This window comes from Ascaphus truei, chromosome 1 (genome assembly GCF_040206685.1).
Source record: "Ascaphus truei isolate aAscTru1 chromosome 1, aAscTru1.hap1, whole genome shotgun sequence".
NCBI lineage: Eukaryota > Metazoa > Chordata > Amphibia > Anura > Ascaphidae > Ascaphus > Ascaphus truei.
The window spans coordinates 469,063,353-469,088,172 of record NC_134483.1 but is presented as its reverse complement, the minus strand read 5'-3'; the positions used below and the strand labels follow the sequence as shown (position 1 = coordinate 469,088,172).

Below are 24,820 nucleotides of genomic sequence, written 5' to 3'. Positions count from 1 at the left end.
ACTCCGTTGCAAGCGCTTATAGTAAGCGCGACGGCGATGGAGCGACCAAAAATTTTGAAGCCAGGGATATTTGATTTTTTAGAGACAGTCGCCACATGTGTCTGTCTCTAAACCAATCAAATTGCGCGGCCGCTCCATTAGTGATGTCACTGGCCTTGTCGCCAGCGACGTCGCTAAAAACCTAATTACAACTTTTGCTAATGGCGACTATAAGTGTAGGCCTTATGCAGCCAGCCATGGTTGATTCCTGCACCTTCTGTATCCCTAATTTTCCAGGACCCAGGCCCCTTTCAATGCTCAACGAACACAATCATAATCGAAAACAACAGTAATTAGACGCCAGTTGCCATGGAGACGCGTCGCTGGAACCAAGGTAAGTAAACAAGTTACAGAGGCCTCATGCGATCCCCGGCATTTATTTGAAATGCCTTCGGGGAAGCACGGGGCCTCTGTAACACCCGCCCCCCCCCCCCCAGACAATCTAGCGCCCCCCACTTTGTGCACTGCTTTGAGCACATAACAAGTAGTTCTCATTTTCACACCCAGATGTTGAGGCCTGGGCAGATTAAGAACAATGGTGAGTCCTCCTCCTCCCCCTCCCAGTCAGTAGCAGTAGTTTAGCTTGTACAGTTGCTGCCTATGTATTATTTCTCACTCAACTGCTGTAGCAGCAGTCACATAAAACACTGTTCTGACATTTCTATTTGTACAGTACACATTTTTACAGGGAACATTTTCTAATCAAATGAGTACTGTTTACAGTACATTGGGCCCTACTTCCTACCCTTGTATCAGAGATTAAGCAAATATTAGCCTTGCTAATACTAGTACTAGGGTGTGATTTAAGGACAGTAGTGACCTCGAGGGACAAGGTGGCATTCTTCCCCTTCTTCCCTGTGGCTGTAACAGTATGTTTTGCCACAGCCACTGATGGTAGTGACTGGGAAGAAGGAGGTTTGGAGGCTGCCTTGGTGGTAGGAGCAGCAGCCTCCTTTGAGCTCCGGAGCACTGCTACTCTCAGTCATTAATAACTCTGCTTTTTTAGCGGCCACTGGTGTATTGGAGCAGTTACCGACCTGCCTGTGAGCCTGACCATAGAACTTCACAGTCCTCCTCTGCCCTCTGCCTTTCCTCCTCCATTCATGCTTGCACTCTGGAGACAGGTTTCTACAGGCTCCTTAAGGCATTATGAGTTATTTAGGGGTGGCTTAAGCGGGCACAGCTCTTTATACAGTACATGCTGATAATATTTCCTGCACTTCTTCACAATGTCTAAGAAATGATTAATTACCAAGTTGAGTACATGGGCAAAGCAGGAAATGTAAATCAGGTTGCCTTAATGTAATGCTGCCAAATTGGTTCTATTATTTCTTCGGACTAGTCCAACGTCCAATGCAGAGCATACCAAAAGCCAGTGCTCATAACAGAAGAATGAATGTAATACACACACAGACACAAAATGCAATACACACACAAAATACTTTGTGGGAGAGGAGATATGGGCCGGGGTGGGGGGGGGGGGTTGGGGTAGAAGAGAGGATGTATGGGCCTGGGGGGTACAGTAGTTATGGACCTGGGGGAGGGTAGCTATGGACCTGGGGGGGGGGGTAGCTATGGACCTGGGGGGTGGTTATGAACCTTGGGGGTAATTATGGATCTGGAAAAGGGGGTAGTTATGGACCTGGGGGTATAGACAGGGAGGGCAAAAACAGAGGAGGGTGGGAGCTGAGTATTTCTACTTGTATGCCTCCTGTAAGTGCTTCTGCTGCCATCGGCTCTCTTACTCTTAACATCAGTACTGCCAGTTGCCCACCATCACATTAGAAAAGCATGCCAAATGGGTAATAACAGTCATGTAGTATTGTATGAGGTGTGAACTATCAATAACCTGGCCAACTACATCAACAAACTCTTGGTACAAGTGTGGAACAGTCTTAGTGGAAAACATAGGCACTAGTGGGTATTTTCCAGCAAGGCTCGTCGTATTTTAGTAGCTCCCTAAAACCCTTGCCCTCTACAAAGCTAAAGGGCAGCAAATCAACGGCTAGCATTGTGGCCACTTTACTATTCAATGAAAGGGCCCTCAGGGCGGGTGAAGGCTGTACGGCCTTAGCCTTAGAGTCGCCTGATCTACCTACCACTACCTCCCCAAATACTACCACTAAACCTCCCACCCCCCAATTACAGATACCACTAAACACCCCAGATACAAACACCACTACACACACCCCCAGATACAAACATCACTACACACACCCCAGATGCAAACACCCCCACCAGATGCAAACAACCCCCAGATACAAACACACCCCACCAGATACAAACACCACTAGACCCCCAGATACAAAAATCCCTACTACCCCCCCAGATACAATTACCACTATTCGCCCCAGATACAATTACCACTACCTCTCTCCAAATACAATTACCACTACCTCTCCCCAAATACAATTACCACTACCTCTCCCAAATACAATTACCACTACCTCTCCCAAATACAATTACCACTACCTCTCCCAAATACAATTAACCCCCTCCCCGAGAAATACAATTACCACCCCCAGATACAATTATCACCCCCAGATACAATTACCACCCTACCTCCCAAATACAAACACCCCCTCAAGTACAATCACCCCCAAATACAATTACTCCCCCCCCCACACCCCCACAAATACAATTACCATTTACCTTTGGGTGCTGTTGCCGGGCCCCTGCTCTGCCCAGCTGCTGCCTGCCTCTCTCCACGCCGGGCCTGCCTCTCTCTCCCACCGCCGAAAGCCTGCTGAAAGCTGGGACTCACCTCTGGGTACACCCAGCTTCCGGTGTGCATGGGCGTGAGAGAGAGGCTCAGAGTGGGAAGAGGAGGCAGCAGATTGGGAGAGTCAGGAGCCGGTTTCAGCGCCGGCAACCAGAGGCCTCTAATCTGGGCATATAAATTGGGGCCCAACTTCTAGTGCTATGCGGCTGGGCCACCCACAGCCACCAGGCCAGAACACTTGTCCTGGCTTCCCCCCCACCCCCCGTGTCAGAGGCCCTGGTAGGAATAAGGAGTGGATGTGTGAGGCTGGATTGTGCTCTGTAGTAGTGCAGTAGTGCTAATTGCTTATCTCCCTGTATGATCTCTGAACAAACAGTAAAATGATCTCTTCCAGCATTAGGCCAGGTCCGCGCTGGCTGCTGCAGCGCCCGCCATAAAGCCGTGGCCTGGCCGCCGCGTGGCGTTTTTCCTGCAGACAGCAAATTGTGATCAATACTAGCAATGGAGTGCTAAGCCACACCCCCCGGCGGTTCAGCCAATAAGGACGATCCTGCCGGGTGACATCATGGCCGTGCCCCTCGTCACTCTCCCATCACGCCCCCCTGCAGCTCACTGCAGACCGGGAAACTCGGCTGCACGCACCGCCAGCCTGGAAGGTGCGCGTGCAGGCAGCTCATCAGCTCCCTAGTACTCCTATAGCCTCCACCTGTAGCAACAACATATGTCCAATGACTTAGCTGCCTCCTGGTATGTAACCCGGCACTTCTGTTCGCCCAGCTCACCTCTATTGTCTTTAAAAACCTGACATTATTGAGAATATATTTAAGAGGCCTTGGCCAAATATGCAAATTATGCATGTATAATTAAATACAATCTTACAGTTCAAGAAATGGATGTTCTAAAACGAAGATTTACACATTGAAGAATAGGAGAACAGTTCTTAGAAACAGTAATGCACCCAGAATGCTTTTCTTTATTGTTCATTTAACACCAACAGCATTTACTCAAAGGAACGTTTAAGCAAATAATTATTATTTACTATGTAGCCAGGTACCCCCTCCCCATCGGGCTCCCCATGTTCCGGTTTCCCCCCCCCCCCTACCTTCAGAGTGCAGGCAGGGCGATAGAGTTGCCGGTGTCTTCCGCAGCAGGGCGCCGCTATGTTGGGCGGGCGCGCGCACGAACGCTGAGTCGCGCATGCGCGGGAGGAGTGGCAGAGTGTCTGAGAGGCTGCGCCTGCGCTGGGCAGGCCCACAGCGGCCATTACAGGAGTTGCAATAGCACGAGGTGCGGATCGGCGGCCATTAGAGGGAGAGCACGAGGCTCCCTATGTTAAAGGTTGCCGGCGGGACTACAATTTCCATGATGCTCAGGGGCAGTGACATCACCTGATGTTACTTTAGTAATATAAGGTTACATTGTAGCTGCTGATATACACTGACTGAAGCGGCCATTATGTTAGGCACACAATCAGGATTTTTACACATTTATAACAGGAGCACGAAACGATTGCCAGCTTAGGTAACAATGTAGAATTATACATTGTCACGTGCATTACATATACAAAGAAAAAAGGGGGGGGTGGAGTATTGCTCCTTTAATATAAGCGATTTTATTTTTTTTTGATCTTTGCCCTTCCAAAGGAATAACTTAAGAAATGGGGATGCGAACAGGGTCATGAGATGCACTCATCCTTTGGGAAACCCTCAGCGTCTGATTTCACAAAAGATATCAACAATGTATAAACGAAAAAGGTACCTAGTCAGCAGAACAGTATTTTCTATTAAAGCGGCGAACCACACCAGCCTCTCCTTTTTTTTTTTTGGAGGGGGTTATTTCATCTTTTGGGGGTCCGTTTGATCAATGGTTCCCGACATACAGGGATCCCCTACCTCCTGAAATATTACCCCTTTTGTCTTGGGGAGGGGGGGAGGGGAGGTGACAGAATATTTCCTCCCAGACAGAAAATATATTTTTGTCATGATCGATCCTGGGCAGCAAATACTAAGTTGCAACATCCACCTGACAGATTTCTGTTTGTAACCCGGCGGTACTCTAGAAATCCTCCCTAGAGAGGTCAGTACGCCGCACAGCCGTGGAACAAAACTTCAGAGAAGGCTGATCAGTGAAACATGAAACTGACGGGCCGAAACGCGTCAAGAGGATCCGTTTGCACTTTGTTCTATTAAAGTTTCATGTTTCACTGATCAGCCTTCTCTGAAGTTTTGTTCCACGGCTGTGCGGCGTACTGACCTCTCTAGGGAGGATTTCTAGTGTTCTGGTGCCTGCTGCCTGCACGCCGGGCTGTGTATGGTGTATCTGGGTCTCCCCGCTGCATCCGGAAGTACCGGCACTGCCGCCGGTCAGGTGACCACCCACCGCGAACGAGCGGGTGCAGGGTTGGCGGCGGAAGAGAGTGCTGGCAACGTGAGAAGATCTTCCCATCATTCCAGCAAGAGACATCGCAGACAGAGGGACACACAGCATTGTTCATGCAGGAAGACAGACGGGCCACTTCATCACGTCCCCCAGTGCAACTGTAAGTTATTTCCCTTCAAGTCTTTCTCCAACTTCATTGTGCTTACAGCTAGCCAGTTGTAGAGAATTACATATATTCCAACACACACTGGGGGATAGTGGCACCCTTCAATCAGATTCATTGTTAAAACACCATTTCACAGCTGCAGCTACATTTTCTGAGCGCCTGGTGGGTTAACTGGCTGTTTACCCGTTTTTCACATCTGTAACCCGGCGGCCATATTACTTTTATCTGTCATATACCGGCTCAGAAAAAAAAATGTTAAAACTCTCGGGATCCGGGGACCACAGATCAGCCTTGTTCAAATAAGTTTGTTTTTTGGGGGTGGGGGGTGGTTGCTGCTTGTAACTTGTAGATTGAGAAAAATGTAAAATCCTACCTCAGGGCGTCCTTCATAATAGGTTATCCTGGATTTGGTAAGTACAAAAACTCTTTCCTTGTAGTTTAAGGGAGAAGTCCTCTTTTTCTGCTGGGATCTTTTAAACAGAATTTCTTCCAGGATAATTTCTGAATTCATGTCAGCTTCCTGTTCACTTGTTTTCCTGCCATTGAATATCCAGTCCTGTAAACTAAAGAAAGAAACGGCATTCATACTTAGATCTAAACCGGCCTGCTTGTAAGCTAGTGTCGTCTGGCTTTTCTTGTGAGAGCTGGTAACATTTTTAGAGATTGTGGGCCTCATGCAGAGAGCATAGAATTTTAAAAATGGCGAATTTCATAAAAAGTAGCTTTTTTGGAGAGTTTTATTCTCCATATGCAGAAAAGTGCGAATTCTGCTATGTTTAACATGGATGCGTGTGGCGAGTTTAAATTGGCGAGATGCGCGCTTCAGAAACGTGTAAAAACAAATTCGCGCCTTTTTTTTCCCCTTTACTATAGGCGGCGAGCGCCATCTTGCCATATTTTCGTGGCGCGGCAAAAATGCGAGAATCGCGCCTTTTTTTGGCGCGAACAGCCGCTACTTGCCGTTCGCACCTCTCTGCATTCGGAGAGTTTTAAAAATGGCGCGATTGAGGTTCTCGCCAGCCGCGAGGCGAGTTTTAAACATAGAAATAAAAAAATGGCGCGTTTTTCGCAACTCGCCATTTTATGCCGTTTTCTGAGGGAAATTGAACAAAAAATGGCGAGTTTTGAAATAACGATGCTCTCTGCATGAGGCCCTCAATGCCCACTTCCTTTACCAACACGGACTGCAACTGCCATGAAGTGAGAAGCACGTACAGTAGCTACTTAACAGCCTTTTCGCAATTTGTTTTTCCATTGTAAAAGCCTTTCAAATGTAGACCCAAAAGACGGGCCTGATTCAGTATATGTTCCAAAGCAGCCAATCGCGGTAAACTGTAATTCAAGTCAATGGCAGTTTTAATAATAGCATGTTCTTGTATAGCGCTGCTAGTTTTCCGTAGCGCTTTACAGAGACATTTTGCAGGCGCAGGTCCCTGCCCTGTGGAGCTTACAATCTATGTTTTTGGTGCATGAGGCACAGGGAGATAAAGTGACTTGCCCAAGGTCACAAGGAGCCAACACCAGGAATTGAACCAGGCTCCCCTGCTTCAAACTCTCAGTGCCAGTCAGTATCTTTACTCACTGAGCCGCTCCTTCTCTGTTTTCTGCTGATTGTGTTTTGATCGTTCGTTTTTTTGGTTTTTTTTAGATATTGAACCATCTCTGACTAACACATTGACTAGAAATCAACACCATGCCACAGAAATTAAAACAGAATATTTCGTTAGGGTTGGGCTGAATTTTAAAGATGTCTTTATAAGAATATAAAATGCCACCAACCTTTCCACAAGTGACACATTTATGCTGTGCTGTGAAATCTCAGATTAAATTGTGCCTTCAGTAAGAATCACCCACATTAGCATGTACATTATAATCATCGTTTATCATCATCTATAATGTCCGCAGTGCAGTACAACAGTAGTGGGAAGACAATAATACACTTACAGCATTAACATACACTAGTAGAGTAGGTATGGAAGAAAAACAGAGACAAGGAAAAGAAACCTCATTGACTGTGCACTCATCAATGACCTGTTATTATTACTATAATCATATAAAAATATAAATAACTTACAGGATAACAATAATGTCCCAGATACAGACTCACGCAATAAAATCATTGGTACTGTGTCTATAATTCATTATACACCCTTGTCTATTACAGTGGTGTGAAAAAAGAAAGTACACCCTCTTTGAATTCTATGGTTTTACATATCAGGACATAATAACAATCATCTGTTCCTTAGCAGGTCTTAAAATTAGGTAAATACAACCTCAGATGAACAACAACACATGACATATTACACCGTGTCATGATTTATTTAACAACAATAAAGCCAAAATGGAGAAGCTATGTGTGAAAAACTAAGTACACCCTTACTGCTTCCATAGGAAGCAAGATGCTAAGTAGGAAGCAGGTGCTGCCAATCAAATGCCCTTGATTAATTGATCATCAACAATTGTGACCACCTCTATAAAAGCCGAAGTTTTAGCAGTTTGCTGGTCTGGAGCATTCAGGTGTGTGTTCACACAATGCCAAGGAGGAAAGACATCAGCAATAATCTTAGGGAAGCAATTGTTGCTGCCCATCAATCCGGGAAGGGTTATAAGGCCATTTCCAAACAATTTAAAGTCCATCATTCTACAGTGAGAAAGATTATTCAAAAGTGGAAAACATTCAAGACAGTTGCCAATCTTCCCAGGAGTGGACATCCCAGAAAATTCATCCCAAGGTCAAACCGTGCAATGCTCAGAGAAATTGCAAAAAAATTGCTCACAAGTTAAAAAGGTGGGGAAGGGTGAGCTCTGGGAGGAGGGGCCACCTACCGCCAAACAACTGTTGCCATTAGAAATTGAATTAACATACACATTCCCAGCTAGCTCAAACTCCAACACCCACCTCATCATATGTGTGTGTGTGTGTGTGTGTGTGTGTGTGTGTGTGTGTGTGTGTGTGTGTGTGTGTGTGTGTGTGTGTGTGTGTGTGTGTGTGTGTGTGTGTGTGTGTGTGTGTGTGTGTGTGTGTGTGTGTGTGTGTGTGTGTGTCAAAAGGAGTGTTACTGAGCGTGGCAAATGTATACAACAAAGACAGGGGAGCCCAATTCTACATCCAATTGACAAAACATATATGGTAATAAGTATAAAAGTGAAATCCTTCAATAATAATATTTTTATGAATTGAGGACTGCAGTTGTGTGGCATGCATATTACACAGGCCACTGCAGATCACTAATTACTGTAAGTTCATGTTAAATGCTACATTTCTCATGTGCAAGGGGAGGCGAGATACAGATGTAATATGCCAGGAAGACTGCACATAAAAAAATGTCATGCTTAGAGCAAAGCTTACTATTTGGCTCATTAAACAGGTTACTGTCATACTACCTTCCACACGTCAATGGAAATTACCAGAATGATGACCGATGAAGAATTCAAGTCATTACTTTTGTTCCTGCTTGTAATAAATTGCTATTTGAAGTTAAAGGTAGTCAGCCCTTTAGTCTAAAGAAATCCCTTCTTAGATAATGTCTCAGCGTTAATATCACATTATTTTGTCTCTGTGGGACATGGATATTTTTTTTTTCAGTTAAGAGAGGTTTCTAATCCACTTCTGTAATGTTCCTTAAATTATGAACTAGCTTTGTTGAAAACCAATATAACACAAAGTCAATATTCAGTTCTTCAGACAAGACATCAACATGAGAACTTTATTTATAATCCAAAAGGCATGAAGTATGGACAGGGTTCCTTTCTCTGTAGCTGTGTGTGCCATTAATGATAAAGTGCTTACTTCATACTTTACTCCTTGACAAAGCACCAGTGTGGGCGCTAAACTCGTTGGAGGTGTTTTGTCTCCTGTGATATGGCGATTGAATAAATACACATATTTTTCATTATGAATTTTCACTCTAGCCTTGAAGTTTTTTTTTTTTTTGCAGTGCACTGCTATTTTCAATTCTATTTTCTAGATTTGTTGAAAGTTGAATAATTTAGTAGTTGCCTTTCACTCAGTGAATTCACCTTTAACTCAGATAATAGATAAGAAATATGTGTAATATGTTGAACAGCTCCTGTGATAAAGAAACAAAATTGGAATCTGATCCTTTCATGACCACTCCCTGTTTCACGGTACAATAGCTTGATAAATTGTTTCGATCATAAGCACCCTGAGGTGAGATGCAGATAGAGTTGGCCTGCTAGCAGTTTTGCAAACATTATCTTACCTTATGTGTCACTGTTCTATGGTCTACAGATCTATTTATTTATACAAATGTTTTACCAGGAAGTAATACATTGATTGTTACTTCTCGTTTTCAAGTATGTTCTGGGCACAGCGTTATGATAACAAATAATACATGGTTACAAATACAGCTCAACCCCCTTATAACGGGGTCCAAAGAATCACATCGTGTTATAAGCGGATCGCGTTAGAAATAATGTACTATTGTATGCATTATACAATAAAGTATTTAAGATACCAATAATCGTGTTGTAAAGTATTCATAAATATGAAAATTGGGAACCACGCTTGCATCGCGTTATAAGCGGATTCGCGTTGTAACGGATCGCGTTATAATGGGGTTGAGCTGTACATAGTTACAAAATGAAAAAATAAATTGCTGATCACTAAACAATATCAAATATTAAAACAATATATCTCCTCGGCTAATACAGGAGCAAAGTGCAAGCATCAAACCAATTACTTGATGCCAAAAAATACACAAATAACAGTATTAAGCCTCAGCTCAGGGCGCTCCACTAAGAAAATATAAATAAATCACAATAATAAAATATACATGTGTATATATATATATATATATATATATATATATGTAGCCCTGGTCTCCAGCAGGCCCTTGAGACCCCCCTCCTTTGGAGCAGTGCGGTCGCGGGTGCCGCCGGAGCCAGCGCCGGGCCCGACGGCTGCTTCCAAGGGTGGGGGCCGGAGCGGGCAGTCGCGCGCTGTTCCCTGATGCAGCCGGTTGCCGGGGACGCGATTGTTAGGGCCGCGATCGCGTTGCCGAGGTCCCGGCGGCTCGGGGTACAGGGCACCGCCATTGTGCAACAGCTCGCGCATGCGCAGGGATAGCCAGGCGCCAGGAGAGCCCCAGAGAGATTGCGCATGCGCAGGACAGAGCAAAGAGAGCCCGCGAAACCCTAGCCTACCAGGGAAGGCTCTGAGTAGGGACTACGAGTCCCATGAGCCTCTGTATGCCCCACGTGATGCCAGGGAGCCAATAGGGCTTAGGATCTCCCTGCAGGCAAGTGGATACATTTCGCGCGCTGAGCCCATGCTAGTTAGTTGGAGCTGGGGAGCTGAAGGGGAAGGAAGGGTGCAGGGAGCGAGTGAAGCTCCTGCACCGCGTAAGGTCCCCCACATCCAAGGTAGGCCCCAACTCCCCACCAGGTTAGTGGGTAATTGCTAAGGGACGGCCCAAGATAGAGACCCTGCCCTTAGTGAGTGTGTGAGTGCTGTCTTGTCAGGGTCACAGCTGGCAGTGCTGTGAGGCCTGACAAGAAGGCACGGTATTTGTGCAGCACGTTTGCTGTACGCACCCAGCAGGTTGCAGTGCGTTGCTGCAGGCGCTGGGAGTACTAGTTAGAGTCAGGACTGGGAAGAGTTAGGGGAGCGGAGCAGGCTATTAACCCCTTATGTCCCAGAGAGGTCCTCACTCCCCAGTTTGTGGTGCTACAGGGACAGGCCCTAGGTTAGGGATCCTGTCACAGTAGCGCTAGAGTTAGATAGGGACACAGCGGACGCTGCGTTTCCCGTGAAGAGGTTCGGGCTCAAGTCGGGGCCCACAGAGACTATCTCCAGGGTGGGATCGCCCCTGGGGTCCGCGTGCAAGGAACCAGCTTGGGATCAGACGGAATCACCGAGCGACAGATCCTTTGCGAAGCCGTTGCTGATCCGAGCACTGGAGTACTCGGGCAGGTACTATAAAGCCACCAGTGCACCAACTGGCCATTAGCTTTAATAGTGACTGCGCAGTCACCCATATTCTCTCTCTCTGCAAGAGTGGGACATTGGGTGGGGATCCTATGGACACGGGGTGGGATCACCCGGTGAAGGTGGGAGTTATATGTGTCAGGTTACTCAGTGTCTCCTCTAGAGAGGGACACCCGATATTATGTGTATTGTTATTGGTTCGTATGCTCATCAGTAAAAGTCGTTGGTTATTATACATACAGTGTATGTGGCTATTGTATATGTGTCCTGCGAGGAACAATTCCTGCTCTGCTAGGAACCATCGCAGGTGGAGGCGCTGCACCGAGTACAGGGTTACTCTTAATATAATTGCCCCAGGTTCCCTGTGGCGGAAGCTCAGCCCTTCTGTGAGCCAACAGGTAACGCACCACACCTGGCAACACTGTATGTTCTCCGCACCCACACTATATATATGCGATTGGGTGGGGTGGAATACCCGTTACATATATATATATAGAATTGATGATTCAAACCATAGTGTTATAATGTCCAGTTCAATTTTAGAGGGTACTGCTTGCTTCAAATGTAGGGAACAACCCAGCGTTCCACGGGAATACTATAATAGAAAAAGACATGAACAGAGCGCACACCTCAGAGTAGTATTACATTTTACTCAACAAGAAAAAGATAAAAATGCACTTACAAAACGTCAGTGCAATGACAGAAGTGTTCATATTCAGTGCTCTCATTGCACTGACGTTTTGTAAGTGCATTTTTATCTTTTTCTTACTGAGTAAAATGTAATACTACACTATGAGGTGTGCGCTCTGTGCTTGTCTTTTTCAAATACATAGTTACGTAAGTGAACAGGGTGAACAGGGTAAGTGAACATTATATACAAGACATTGCATGCACAGTTAAAGAAAATATATATTATAGTCTTATGTAACAGTTACAGACCAGGTTAAAATGTGAGACAACTTTAGTTTTGAAATAATTTAGACTGGTGGTGGATGTGAGAGGCTCCGGTAGGTTGTTCCAGTTTTGGGGTGTACGGTAAGAGAAGGAGGAGCGGTTGGATACTTTGCTGAACCTTGGGACCATGAACAGTTATTTGGAGTCTGATCTCAGATGATAAGGGCTGCACGTGGTTGATAGTGATATTTTAATTGTTTACTTGTTTTTACCTGCTTCATAAGTCTTGATAAAAGGTCTCGAAAAAGACTGTAACGGTATTTTTGACACATCACACTAAATCCTCCTTTTCTATATTTTAATTCTGTAGTGACAAAGGAGGGAGAGGGAGGAAGTGGTATGACACCTTTTATTAGACCAACAACTAGTTGATATGTAACACGCTTGTGAACCTCTCAGGATCCTTCATCGGGCACCCCTGAGAGGTTTAAAAGCTTGTAAGATATCAACTACTTGTTTGTCAAAAACAAGGTATCATACCACCTTCTCCCTCTCCCTCCTTTGTAACTACATGGAAGAAAGGACCAACACGGCTTCCCACCCTTCTTTGCTATATTAGTAGTCACTGAGTGTCCATGTATTTTTTCGAAAAAAACTCCTCCATTGTAGAGCTAATACAACTCCCTGTGAATTTACATTGCTACACATTGTTCCAAAATAATGTGATGATGAATTGGCACACAGACTGTAAACTCTGATAACAGCAGTTAAGGATTTCCTCTTTATATTTTGTTCTCAGATAAGCAGTTGCAGCAAGATCAAGCGCAGCGTTGAATTAGAAAAATAAAAGGAACTGAAGAAGTGCACACTGTTTTATATACTGTACTATATAGAATGTTCTTTTCTTGGATAGCACTGCAGTATACACAGAGCTGTACCATTTTTCATCACAAATACTTGCCCCTAATGTTATGTTGAATGAGACACACAGGTGGAGATTTATTAAGGCAATTTTGGACCAAACTAGGGCAAATAATGGCATCCTGGGCTTCTGTATGTTCGTGTAACAAGGTCCATATGCTTCATTTTGTTCCGTGTGCGCAGTTTGCTATTTAGGGCGTGTCAATAGGAGGTTTAATCAGGAGCACTTTTTTTTTTTTTGAACTGTTTATTTATTGAAAGTGTTTTTCCAAACACACAAAGAGGGCATTGGGCAGAGAGTACGGAAAAAAGGGAAGTAAAGTTTCATTTAGGACCATCAGTGATAAAGTTGGGTGATGAGCTGAGACAGGGAACTTTGTTTCAGATAAGAGTAAGGCCGCGCCTTTAGTGCCGGCGACGCGTGACGTCACCCGTCGCCACAAGCGGAAGTTGTATTTTGCTTTGCGGCGGCGGCGGCACGGGCGACCAGGTTCCTGATTGGTTCAGAGGCTGTCACATGAGGCGACAGCCCCTGAAAAATCAAATAATTACGGCTACCAAAAATCGCGTCGCCACGTCGCCGTCGCGCTTACTATAAGCGCACGCGGCAACGACAATGCATTTGTTTTTGGGCGACGTCGCGTCCCAGCTACGGCTACGGATGACGTCTCCCGTCTCCGTTGCGAAAGTTGTAATTTGAGTTTTGGAGACCGTCTCTTGCTACAAGGGGAGTGACGTCAGGCAAGGGGGAAGGCAGAGGGGCGGAGAACAGAGCAAGGGGGAAGGCAGAGGGGCGGAGAACAGAGCAAGGGGGAAGGCAGAGGGGTGGAGAACAGAGCAAGGGGGAAGGCAGAGGGGCGGAGAACAGAGCAAGGGGGAAGGCAGAGGGGCGGGGAACAGAGCAAGGGGGAAGGCAGAGGGGCGGGGAACAGAGCAAGGGGGAAGGCAGAGGGGCGGGGAACAGAGCAAGGGGGAAGGCAGAGGGGCGGAGAACAGAGCAAGGGGGAAGGCAGAGGGGCGGGGAACAGAGCAAGGGGGAAGGCAGAGGGGCGGGGAACAGAGCAAGGGGGAAGGCAGAGGGGCGGGGAACAGAGCAAGGGGGAAGGCAGAGGGGCGGGGAACAGAGCAAGGGGGAAGGCAGAGGGGCGGGGAACAGAGCAAGGGGGAAGGCAGAGGGGCGGGGAACAGAGCAAGGGGGAAGGCAGAGGGGCGGGGAACAGAGCAAGGGGGAAGGCAGAGGGGCGGAGAACAGAGCAAGGGGGAAGGCAGAGGGGCGGGGAACAGAGCAAGGGGGAAGGCAGAGGGGCGGGGAACAGAGCAAGGGGGAAGGCAGAGGGGCGGGGAACAGAGCAAGGGGGAAGGCAGAGGGGCGGAGAACAGAGCAAGGGGGAAGGCAGAGGGGCGGGGAACAGAGCAAGGGGGAAGGCAGAGGGGCGGGGAACAGAGCAAGGGGGAAGGCAGAGGGGCGGGGAACAGAGCAAGGGGGAAGGCAGAGGGGCGGGGAACAGAGCAAGGGGGAAGGCAGAGGGGCGGAGAACAGAGCAAGGGGGAAGGCAGAGGGGCGGGGAACAGAGCAAGGGGGAAGGCAGAGGGGCGGGGAACAGAGCAAGGGGGAAGGCAGAGGGGCGGGGAACAGAGCAAGGGGGAAGGCAGAGGGGCGGAGAACAGAGCAAGGGGGAAGGCAGAGGGGCGGGGAACAGAGCAAGGGGGAAGGCAGAGGGGCGGGGAACAGAGCAAGGGGGAAGGCAGAGGGGCGGGGAACAGAGCAAGGGGGAAGGCAGAGGGGCGGGGAACAGAGCAAGGGGGAAGGCAGAGGGGCGGGGAACAGAGCAAGGGGGAAGGCAGAGGGGCGGGGAACAGAGCAAGGGGGAAGGCAGAGGGGCGGGGAACAGAGCAAGGGGGAAGGCTGAAACGGTGAGGAGTTGTAATTTCTGTTTCTACAGTATGCTGAATTTACTTTTAAATTATGGGAGAATTTACTATTTTAAAGTTGTTAATATAGTCTGTTTCACTTGACAGACACAATCACACACAGGGCCGCCAACAGAAATCATGGGGGCTAGGACAATTGAAAGGAGCAGTTCCCCCCCCCCCCCCCGAACCGATAGCGCACCTACCACGAAAAAATATTTTTTAGCTCGCAACTTTTACTTAACTGTTTTCTTCTTATTGTAATACGGAAAAAAACATTACAATGCAATCTGTTTATTTTAATATTTTCAACAAAAGACAAGTAACGGACTGCCTGGGTGGGTGACTGACTGCCTGGGTGGGTGACTGACTGCCCGGGTGGGTGACTGACTGCCTGGGTGGGTGACTGACTGCCTGCGTGGGTGACTGACTGCCTGCGTGGGTAACTGCCTGGGTGGGTGGGTGACTGACTGCCTGGGTGGGTGTGTGAGTGATTGGGTGGCTGAGTGACTGGGTGGCTGAGTGACTTTGAGTGACTGGGTGGGTGGGTGGGTGACTGACTGCCTGGGTGGGTGGGTGACTGAGTGGGTTGGTGGGTGACTGAGTGGGTGGGTGACTGAGTGACTGACTGGGTGGGTGAGTTGGGTGGGTGAGTGAGTGACTGGGTGGCTTGCTAAGTGGGTGGCTGAGTGACTGGGTGGGTGGGTGGCTGAGCGACTGAGTGGGTGTCTGAGTGGCTGGGAGGGGGGTCACTGACTGCCTGGGTGGGTGACTGACTGCCTGGGTGGGTGACGGGATGGGTGACTGAGTGACTGGGTGGGTGAGTGACTGGGTGACTAGGTGGGTGCTGAGTGGGTGGGTGGGTGACTGAGTGACTGACTGGATGGGTGAGTTGTGTGGGTGACTGCCTGGGTGGGTGAGTTGGGTGGGTGGATGACTGCTTGTGAGTGACTGGTTGGGTGAGTGGGTGACTGCCTGGGTGGGTGACTGACTGCCTGGGTGGGTGACGGGATGGGTGACTGAGTGACTGGGTGGGTGAGTGACTGGGTGACTGGGTGGGTGCTGAGTGGGTGGGTGGGTGACTGAGTGACTGACTGGATGGGTGAGTTGTGTGGGTGACTGCCTGGGTGGGTGAGTTGGGTGGGTGAGTTGGGTGGGTGGATGACTGCTTGTGAGTGACTGGTTGGGTGAGTGGGTGACTGCCGGGGTGGATTACTGTCCTTGACCGGGTGGGTGCTGCTTCCTTGGCCACCAGACGCTTCCTCCTCTGACCACGATATCCCTGCGGCTGCTGCTTGTGGCGGGAGGTAGGCTCAGGGGTGTGGGGGGGGGTTAGGCGCAGGAGGTAAGAGGCGCGGCAAGACTGGCGGGCTAATTCCGCGGCTGCTGCGGGCGCGGGGGGAGCTGGTTTGGTGGGCGCGGGCTGTCCATGGCGCTTCCCTTCCGTCCCGCAGGGGGGAACGGTCCCACAGGCAGCAGGCCGGACACCCTGCTTTCCATGTGCATGCGCGCCAGGACCTTGGCTCTGCGCATGTGCACGGGAATCGCCTCTTTTTTTTACTTTTTAAATAAAACGGGCCGCCGGGTCCCCTGACTCACGGGGCCCGGGATGCCAGCCCCGGCAGACCCCCCCTGTTGGCAGGCCTGATCACACATACACACACATCCCCCCTCTCTCTGCACTCACACACACACACATCCCCCCTCTCCCTGCACATCACACACACATCCCCCCTCTGCCTGCACATCACACACACACACACATCCCCCCTCTCCCTGCACATCACACACACACACATATCGCCCAACTCCCTGCACATCACACACACACATCCCCCAACTCCCTGCACATCACTCACACACATCCCCCCTCTCCCTGCACTCACACACACATCCCCCCTCTCCCTGCACTCACACACACATCCCCCCTCTCCCTGCACTCACACACACATCCCCCCTCCCTGCACTCACACACACATCCCCTCTCCCTGCACTCACACACACACAACCCCCCTCTCCCTGCACTCACACACACATCCTCCCTCTCCCTGCACTCACACACATCCCCCCTCTCCCTGCACTCACACACACATCCCCTCTCTCCCTGCATCAGAAGCTATTTGATTGGTTGATAGCCTGTCACATGGTGAGACAGTCGCTGTAAAAATCAAATTCCACTGACTACAGAGATTTAGGTCGCTTTGTCGCGCCTACTATAAGCGCATGCGACAGATTCAATGCATTTGTTTTGGTGCGACGTTGCGTCACCGGCACTATAACGTAGCCTTAAACAGGAGAGAGATGAGAAGAAAAGATTGCCAAGCCCTGAAACAGAAAGTGTGTGATCACAGAGCAGGCTGACCAGAATTCCCCCCTTGCATTTCCAGTAGAGTTTTAAGAGTATTTTATTTGACATAAACAGACTAATTGTCCAGGGTTGCTATGGGGTTTACAGACTGATTTCATTATTAGGGTGAACGTAGTTAGCAACATCAATATCTAGGGCAGTCACTGTCTAGTCAGACTAAATGTAAAATAATAAGTTCTCGTGTTTTATAAGTTATAAGGCAGCGTTTTAAGGCAGCGTTTAATAACCATTATTATTCTTTAGTTTATTTTTAGTCTGGGACACCCATTACCTCAGTACAGTTATATCTCCCCATGCACAGATACATAAATAATAATGGGATTTGTAATTAAACTTACCGTAGATAAACTAATGGGCAGCAGAAGGATGTAGAACACAGATCATTTACTCAATAACCCCTATTTTACGTTAATTTAAAGTTTTGTATGCAAGTTTTAAAAAGTACTTATTTGGCTCAAAAACACCCAAACAATGGATCTAGTCACATACTGTACATTGACCCAAATCTTTACATTATTTGCACCACATAACTCCCCCTGATTCGTCCTATTACCACCCCCCCAAATCGCAAGCTGATACACCAGCCACTAAAGTATTCAAAATTGATCCATTAAAATGCAATGTTCACAATGTCATTCTTAGCATCAACAACAAAATATTTAAATTTGATATAAGCCCCTCATAATCCTTGTTTCTAAACTCTCATTATGCTGTATGATTTAAATACAATAAAAACAATGGCCACATAGTTATGTGGACATACAGTATACTATAAATACACATTCACTTGCAGTTCCTGACCTGTTTATGGCAGTCATTGGGCTTAATCTGTCCATTTTGTGCCGCTCACAGATAGTCCTGTCTTCAGGATTCAGGCTGTGTCACATAGAGTATTCCTCCTTTTATCTTTATTTTAATAAGAAAGGCTTGCAGAATTATACTTTCAGCTTCCGTGGACAAAGGAAAATGTAGAGATACAAAAATGAAGAGTGCGGCTTTGCGACTGTGTGACTGTGTGACTCACGACAGCACAGATGGAATTACATGTGAAGGACTGGAGGAATTACACCATCAAACTGGTGTAGCAGGTTCTGATGGGAGCGCTTCCTATGCTTACAGTACATGCTTTCTTTTTAATATTTCACATGTAGTGCAGTGCTGTCTATTCATTATTTTGCACCAATCAACATCAATAAGCACATGAAAAGCATGAGAGCAGTTTTAATCTACTCCATATCATGCATCATATACACCCTGTGTTTTTGTAATTTATCACCAGCAACTCTTTGGTGCCTGTGGACTAGGGTCTTTTTTTAGCTGCGACGTGCATAATGGGGGTCCTACTCCCATGGCCCGGCAGACTGGCAATCCCTAGTTATGGCGGCATTGTGACTTAGGCCTGGGTCCCGCTGCTTCCGACGGCGCGCGCGGCCGCGTCACTTACCAGACAGGAGATCCTCCCGAGCCGGCCCCGGTCCCCCCTCGCTGCAAGGCTCGCTGCGCACTGTGACGCGTCAGCCAGCAGGGGATACACGAGGATCGTGATCCCAAGCGGTGACGCGTCACGTGGTGCGGCAGGGAGCCAATGAGGGGAGGAGGGGAGCTGTTTGGAGCGCAGGGACTCGTTTCGTGAATCGCTGTCTTCTGTGCAGCTTGGCTGCATGCCCCCGCTCCCTCCCGTGCCCGTTCTGCAGGCTGTGTGTGCTGGGGAGGTCGCGGCCAGCTCTGGCTGCTGGGTGGGGGGTTTCGCCGGCTCCCGGCTCAAAGTGAAAGCGAGGGGGGGGGTTTCGCCGGCTCCCGGCTCAAAGTGAAAGCGAGGGGGGTGGGGGGGTTCGCCGGCTCCCGGCTCAAAGTGAAAGCGAGAGGGGGGGTTTCGCCGGGTCCCGGCTCAAAGTGAAAGCGAGAGGGGGGTGGAGGGGGTTTCGCCGGCTCCCGGCTCAAAGTGAAACCGAGGGGAGGGGGGGGGGGGTTTCGCCGGCTCCCGGCTCAAAGTGAAAGCAAGGGGGGGGGGGCAGATGGGTTTCCAGCCTGGGCGAGTGTGTAGGGAAGGGTCAGGCTTCAGTGCCTATTACTTTCCCCCTCCCTTCAGTGGATGGCAAGGCAGGCATCTGCCAACAGAGCTCCACGGAGCATACAGATCAGCTGCTGCCACTTTGCCCCTCTTCCCCCCCCCCCCCGAAAACCAGCTCCCTAAAGACCGCATATAGCGGTGAAGTGCCGTGCATGCGCCGCCTCAACGCAGTGCGGGCGCGCCAGCTCGTGCAGTGGGGCCTTAGCCTTATGGTCATGGCTCCTGTCACCTAGCTTGCTCTCCTGGTGAATCCTAACCACACCCATGGGCACCTGACCCTTACTGACCCAAACTATTTCGAAGACATTTAACCCATTAGTGCCTTAATGGCTGGATAGATATATTAAAGGTGTGTTTTCACCTAGGATTTTACTTTACTAGGTGGGAAGCAGGGGTCTCCAGGGACCCCCTGCTTCCTGAGATACTTGCCTCCACAGGCCATGTCTGTAGCAGCCCCTGGAGGGCATGCAATATAGCGGTTTAAAAGTCCTGCATCACACTGCTAATAGTTAGCCATGACGTCATATGTAACGGCTTCGTATTGGCCTGCGGGATTTTTTTTTTTTTACACTTTCTTTAAAGGAAATGCTCCTTTAAGAGAGAACAACATTTTGTCAAATTTCAAAAACATTTGCATTTTCCCCCAAAATGTGGTTAAAAATCCAAAACCAATCAAGTTCTGGCAAACTAAACAACTTTTTTTTTTTTAGAACCAAAGCCAAGGTCAACACATCACTGAAAGTGCATGTTCTGGACCAAGCACCCCCTGAGAGAGGCGTAGGGACAGGCAGATTAACTCAATCCCATATATCAAGCAAGGGAACCTTCTTACTTGCTGAAGTGTTTATTTGGGGCAACAACATACAAATAAAAAGGGGGGGAAAGTACTAAGGGAACACTGGGACATGAGAGAAATGTAGGGGGTGGGGGAGTTATGAGGGAAGTGGGCTAAATACAAGATCTAGGGATAGGTGAAAATCAGTAACTTTACCAGGATAGGAGAGATGACTGCTCAAAATGGCTGCTGGTACTAAAAGAAAGCATGTTGGTCTGGGCTGATGGGAAATTAACAGGGACAATACCACCTGGCAAGGGGAGGGGGAGCAGTCCATCCTGGTAAAAAGGCAGGGGGGTTGTCAAGGCAACCGGCTGAAGCCAAGAAACCCACAAGGGATCGCAGCATTGTTGCAGCAGCTAGGCTGAGGAGTGCTGGCAGCCTGAAGACAGAGAAAAAACACAATCCTGTTCCAGGACAGTGCCCATACTGGTTTTACTACCATGGAGATAAGACGATAAAGCAAACAGATCATACAGCTCTATTCACTATCAGAATAGTATATCAAGAGTTCATAAAAGAAGAGCAAAGTATACTTTTCCAATCATGGGCCACACAAAGCTCCCTTTAGCTCTGTCTCCAGCCAGCACCCTCTCATTACTCCCCCTTTTCCACCGATTAATGTTTCTATACTGTTTGCTACATGGGGGTCATCTATCCCAGGGGTCTCCCAGCTGCGGGGAAAAAACTGCATGAAAAACAAGGGGGAGGGGCTGTCGAAACACTAGTCCTGGGCCCCGGGGAATCTGTCGGCGGCCCTGCTGTGTCCTAAAGATCAGGGTCAGATGTAAAAAGTAAAACTAATTTCATACATTTCATACATTATTTGGGGTTGGCACAAATTGATATGGAAGAATACTCTTGCACCACATTCAGGAGCAAATTGCGTGATCTTGATTATTATCATCTAGTGGAAAGTATGTGGCAGAAAGATGTAGAATCTCATAAAAGGATACAGTAGATGCAACCTAACAGAATTTAAGTAAACAGTATTAAAAGGAAACAATATATATAGGAGCAATCAAAAGGGGGGCGCGCATGCAGCGTCAGTGTGAATGGAAGCTCTCTGAGCTGGCGCCGTGAACTCCGCCGAGTTCTCGGATCAATTAGCCCTCAAAACCGCAGCAAACTTGACAAAAATTACCTGCCCTGACAGCGGAACCTCCGAGGATGCCCCTGGCCTCAAAGATCGTAAGGCTACCGGTACTTACAGAAAGCTGGATCCCAATATGGCGCCCGTGCAGGCTCGCGCGCTCACAGGCACAGGGGGAACTACAACAACAGGAGGAAAGCTTCACAGACAAAGAGGACTAACAAGATACAGAAGAAACTATCCAGATCACCCCAAAAACCTTAAAATAATTATTCAAAGAGATGCAATGGGGTGTTTTCAGTGGCTCTGGATCAAGCTTTGGCTGAATTTAAAGCAGGTTTGACTTCCTTGACAGAAAGAACAATTCAGCTAGAAAATAAGCTTGAAGAATCATTACAGAGCCAGGGCTCAATGGAGGAAGAATTGTTACGACTTAACGATGAGATCAGGAACCTGAACGACACCGTGGATGACTTGGAGAACAGGGAAAGGAGGCAAAACCTCAGAGTCAGAAACATCCCCGAAACAGTTGAACCGGGTGAGTTACAACCTTATATGACAAACGTATTCACTCAAATAGACTCATCGCTTCTATCCAGTGATTTACTTATGGATAGAGCACACCGAGCCTTGGGTCCAAAATTTGCAGACTCGCGGAGATGCAGGGACATAATAGTTAAGCTACACTATTATACCACCAAAGAGAGAATGACGAGAGGCTGCAGGAACCAAGAATTTGTCCATTTCGAAGGTTCCCAGATCCAGATCTTCCAAGACCTTTCTAGCAAAAATCAGGTATAGGGCTGATCACTGCACAGAATAGGGCTGGAGGCAGATGTCCAATAAAAAGTATTTATTTAAACATCAAAACAAAAAATGCGTCAGAGGACCTTGTATTTTTTGTTTTGATGCCTCCAGCCCTATTCTCTGCAGTGATCAGACCTATACCCGATTTTTGCTATACTTATCTCCGGACTGAAGCACGCACTGCCGGGGCCTAGCTCACTCCTATATTGTGAGTTTAATTTATTATTTGCTCTCATGGACTCTTCTCCAGCAGCCAGTGTGTTTTTTCTTATTTCTTCAGCCGCCTAGACCATCGGACAAGTGACGTGTGCTCCAATTCAGGGTGAGTGTTGTTTTGTACACTACTTACCCTTGGTATGGAAAGGGAAAGTATCTACTGGCGCCAAATAAGATATATACTGCAAAAGGATATAAGAAAACCAAGCCTGTTGGCTGTAGACACGAAACTCCTCACGTTGTGCTTAAAGAAAAGAAAAAGCACAACACATAGCGTAATACTGTGACTTTAAACGGACAACACTTAACAACATGTAACAGCTGAAAAATAAATTGGTGAAATCTCAATATTAGAACATTTAATAACAATTATAAATAATATATATTACACACGGACATTTAATAAACAAATAATGCGATAAAAATAGAAGCACTCTGCACCGCCGATGGAGATAGTAGCAATGCCTACTCACCAGATGGAATGAGTAAGTAGGCGGTGGATAATTTTGAGAGTATCCCCTCTCGTTTGTAAAGCTGCTCTCTGCTGGCTGGCGTCTCTGGGACCGTAAGTGTGGAGATCTTGGTACGGTGCCTTCCGCGACTCACTTGGGAAGACGCCCAGGAGGTGATGAACAGCAACAGCTGATTCAATACGCCGTCGACATCAGCAGGAAAACCAGTTAGCAGCAAACGCAGATTCAGCAGCAGCAGCTGATGCAGCACGCCGTCGGTGTCAGCGGGCTGGCTGGTCTGCTGCAAGCGCAGATGGAACTGAGCGTGGGGATACAATCTCCAAAGTGTAGAGTGCTAAAACGCCACCCTACGCGTTTCGAAAGGCTCTCTGCTTTCTTCCTCAGGGGTATATAAAATATGGAGTCCAACATAGTCCCTTAAATACAAAATCTGTGATTTACAGGGATTGATTTCACCTGCAGTCCAAAAGCACTTGCGCAATAGGTGTAATAAGGAAGTCCTTAGACATAGTAATTCTGTCACCTGTGCTTTGAAAATGTTCATATAAAGTGCTACTGCAAGTAGTTATAATCGGCTGTTACATTTAACAAACAATTGAAACATACATTACTCATATTAACATACAACAATTAACATATATAAAATAAGAGGATAATAATAGGCTTATGTGTGTGTGAATATACTCTATTCTACTAAATAATTAAAGGAGATGTTTAAATCTAACCTATTCGTGACCTATTAAATTATAAGTGAATTAATGATATATTATATATTCTAAGTGTATTGTCTAAGTGATTATGTTTATTAAATAATAAACTATGTGAATATTTATATATATTGATTATTTAAAGTGCTCATATTATTTTATTATACTAAAAGTCAAGTATTTGAGGAGTACTATAATATTAATATATGAACTTTATGGGCTGGATTATCTAATGGATAATCTGATCATTAACCTACCAAAAAGGATTTTAAATCAAATTCTACATTTAGGCCCATTGGGGATAGAGTACGTAATTCATAAATCCAATAGGATTCTCTTCTCCCCAATAGGCTTAAAGTATTTCCTCCTCTCCAATGTGGAGTGATACACTCGATGGCCACACATTTTAGACCCTTAGGATCTTGATTGTGCACTCGAAGAAAATGATTAGAAACATTGTGTGTAACTAAACCAGTTTTAATATTATATATATGTTCATACAAACGTCTTTTAATAGCTCTAAAGGTCATACCCACATACTGCAGACCACATGGACATTCAAGCAAATAAATAACGAAAGAACTGTTGCATGTAATATGTTGCTTAATTTTATAACTTTTTTGAGATTTGTTTGAAATGAAATCAGATTTCTTAGTGCTATATTTACATGCGGTACATTTGTTACAGGGGAAATATCCCGCACAGGGTACCATTTTTCTATGAGTAGGTTGCAGCGGTGGACAGCTAGGTGCCAGTCTCTGACCTATATTTGGAGCTTTAGTAAAAATAATATGTGGATAATCGGGTAAAATGCCCTCTAGATCTTTATCCTTTTTTAATATTGGCCAATATTTTTTAAGAGTTTTACGTATACTAGGAGCCATCTGGTTAAATTGAGTAACAAATGACAAATTTCCTGATGTATTAATATTTTTATTTTTATTTTTATTTTTGTATTGTAAGAGACTGGTCCTGTCCATCGCTGCAACCTCGGCAATGGTTGTGTCTAAATCAAGCGGGGGATATTTCCTCTCCAGAAATTTTTTCTTAAGATCTGCTGCCTGGGTTTTGAATGTGTCTGGATGGGAGCTGTTTCTTTTTAGTCGAATGAACTGTCCCTTAGGAATATTTTTGACCCATGTGGGATTATGGTGACTTTGTGCATGTAAATAATTGTTTGACTGAACCGGTTTAAAATACGTGCTGGTGTGAATGCAATTATTTTTAATAGTTAACTCTAAATCTAAAAATTGTATTTTGTTAGGGCT

At 46.9% G+C, this 24,820-nt stretch overlaps 1 protein-coding gene across 9 annotated transcripts in view; it reads right to left on the bottom strand.

Annotated features, from left to right (window-relative positions):
• Positions 1–24,820, bottom strand: part of TEC (tec protein tyrosine kinase) — a 143,567-nt gene that overhangs the window by 94,163 nt on the left and 24,584 nt on the right. For 7 of the 9 annotated variants that reach the window (XM_075566910.1, XM_075566881.1, XM_075566900.1 and 4 more), the window contains one exon: positions 5,680–5,869. In XM_075566910.1, the coding sequence (XP_075423025.1) occupies positions 5,680–5,817 (138 nt within the window). In that variant the 5' untranslated portion in view covers positions 5,818–5,869. Of the gene's footprint in view, positions 1–5,679; positions 5,870–18,151; positions 18,340–20,412; positions 20,435–24,820 lie in introns of those variants that run through there. The other 2 variants (XM_075566846.1, XM_075566855.1) reach the window with 2 other exon arrangements.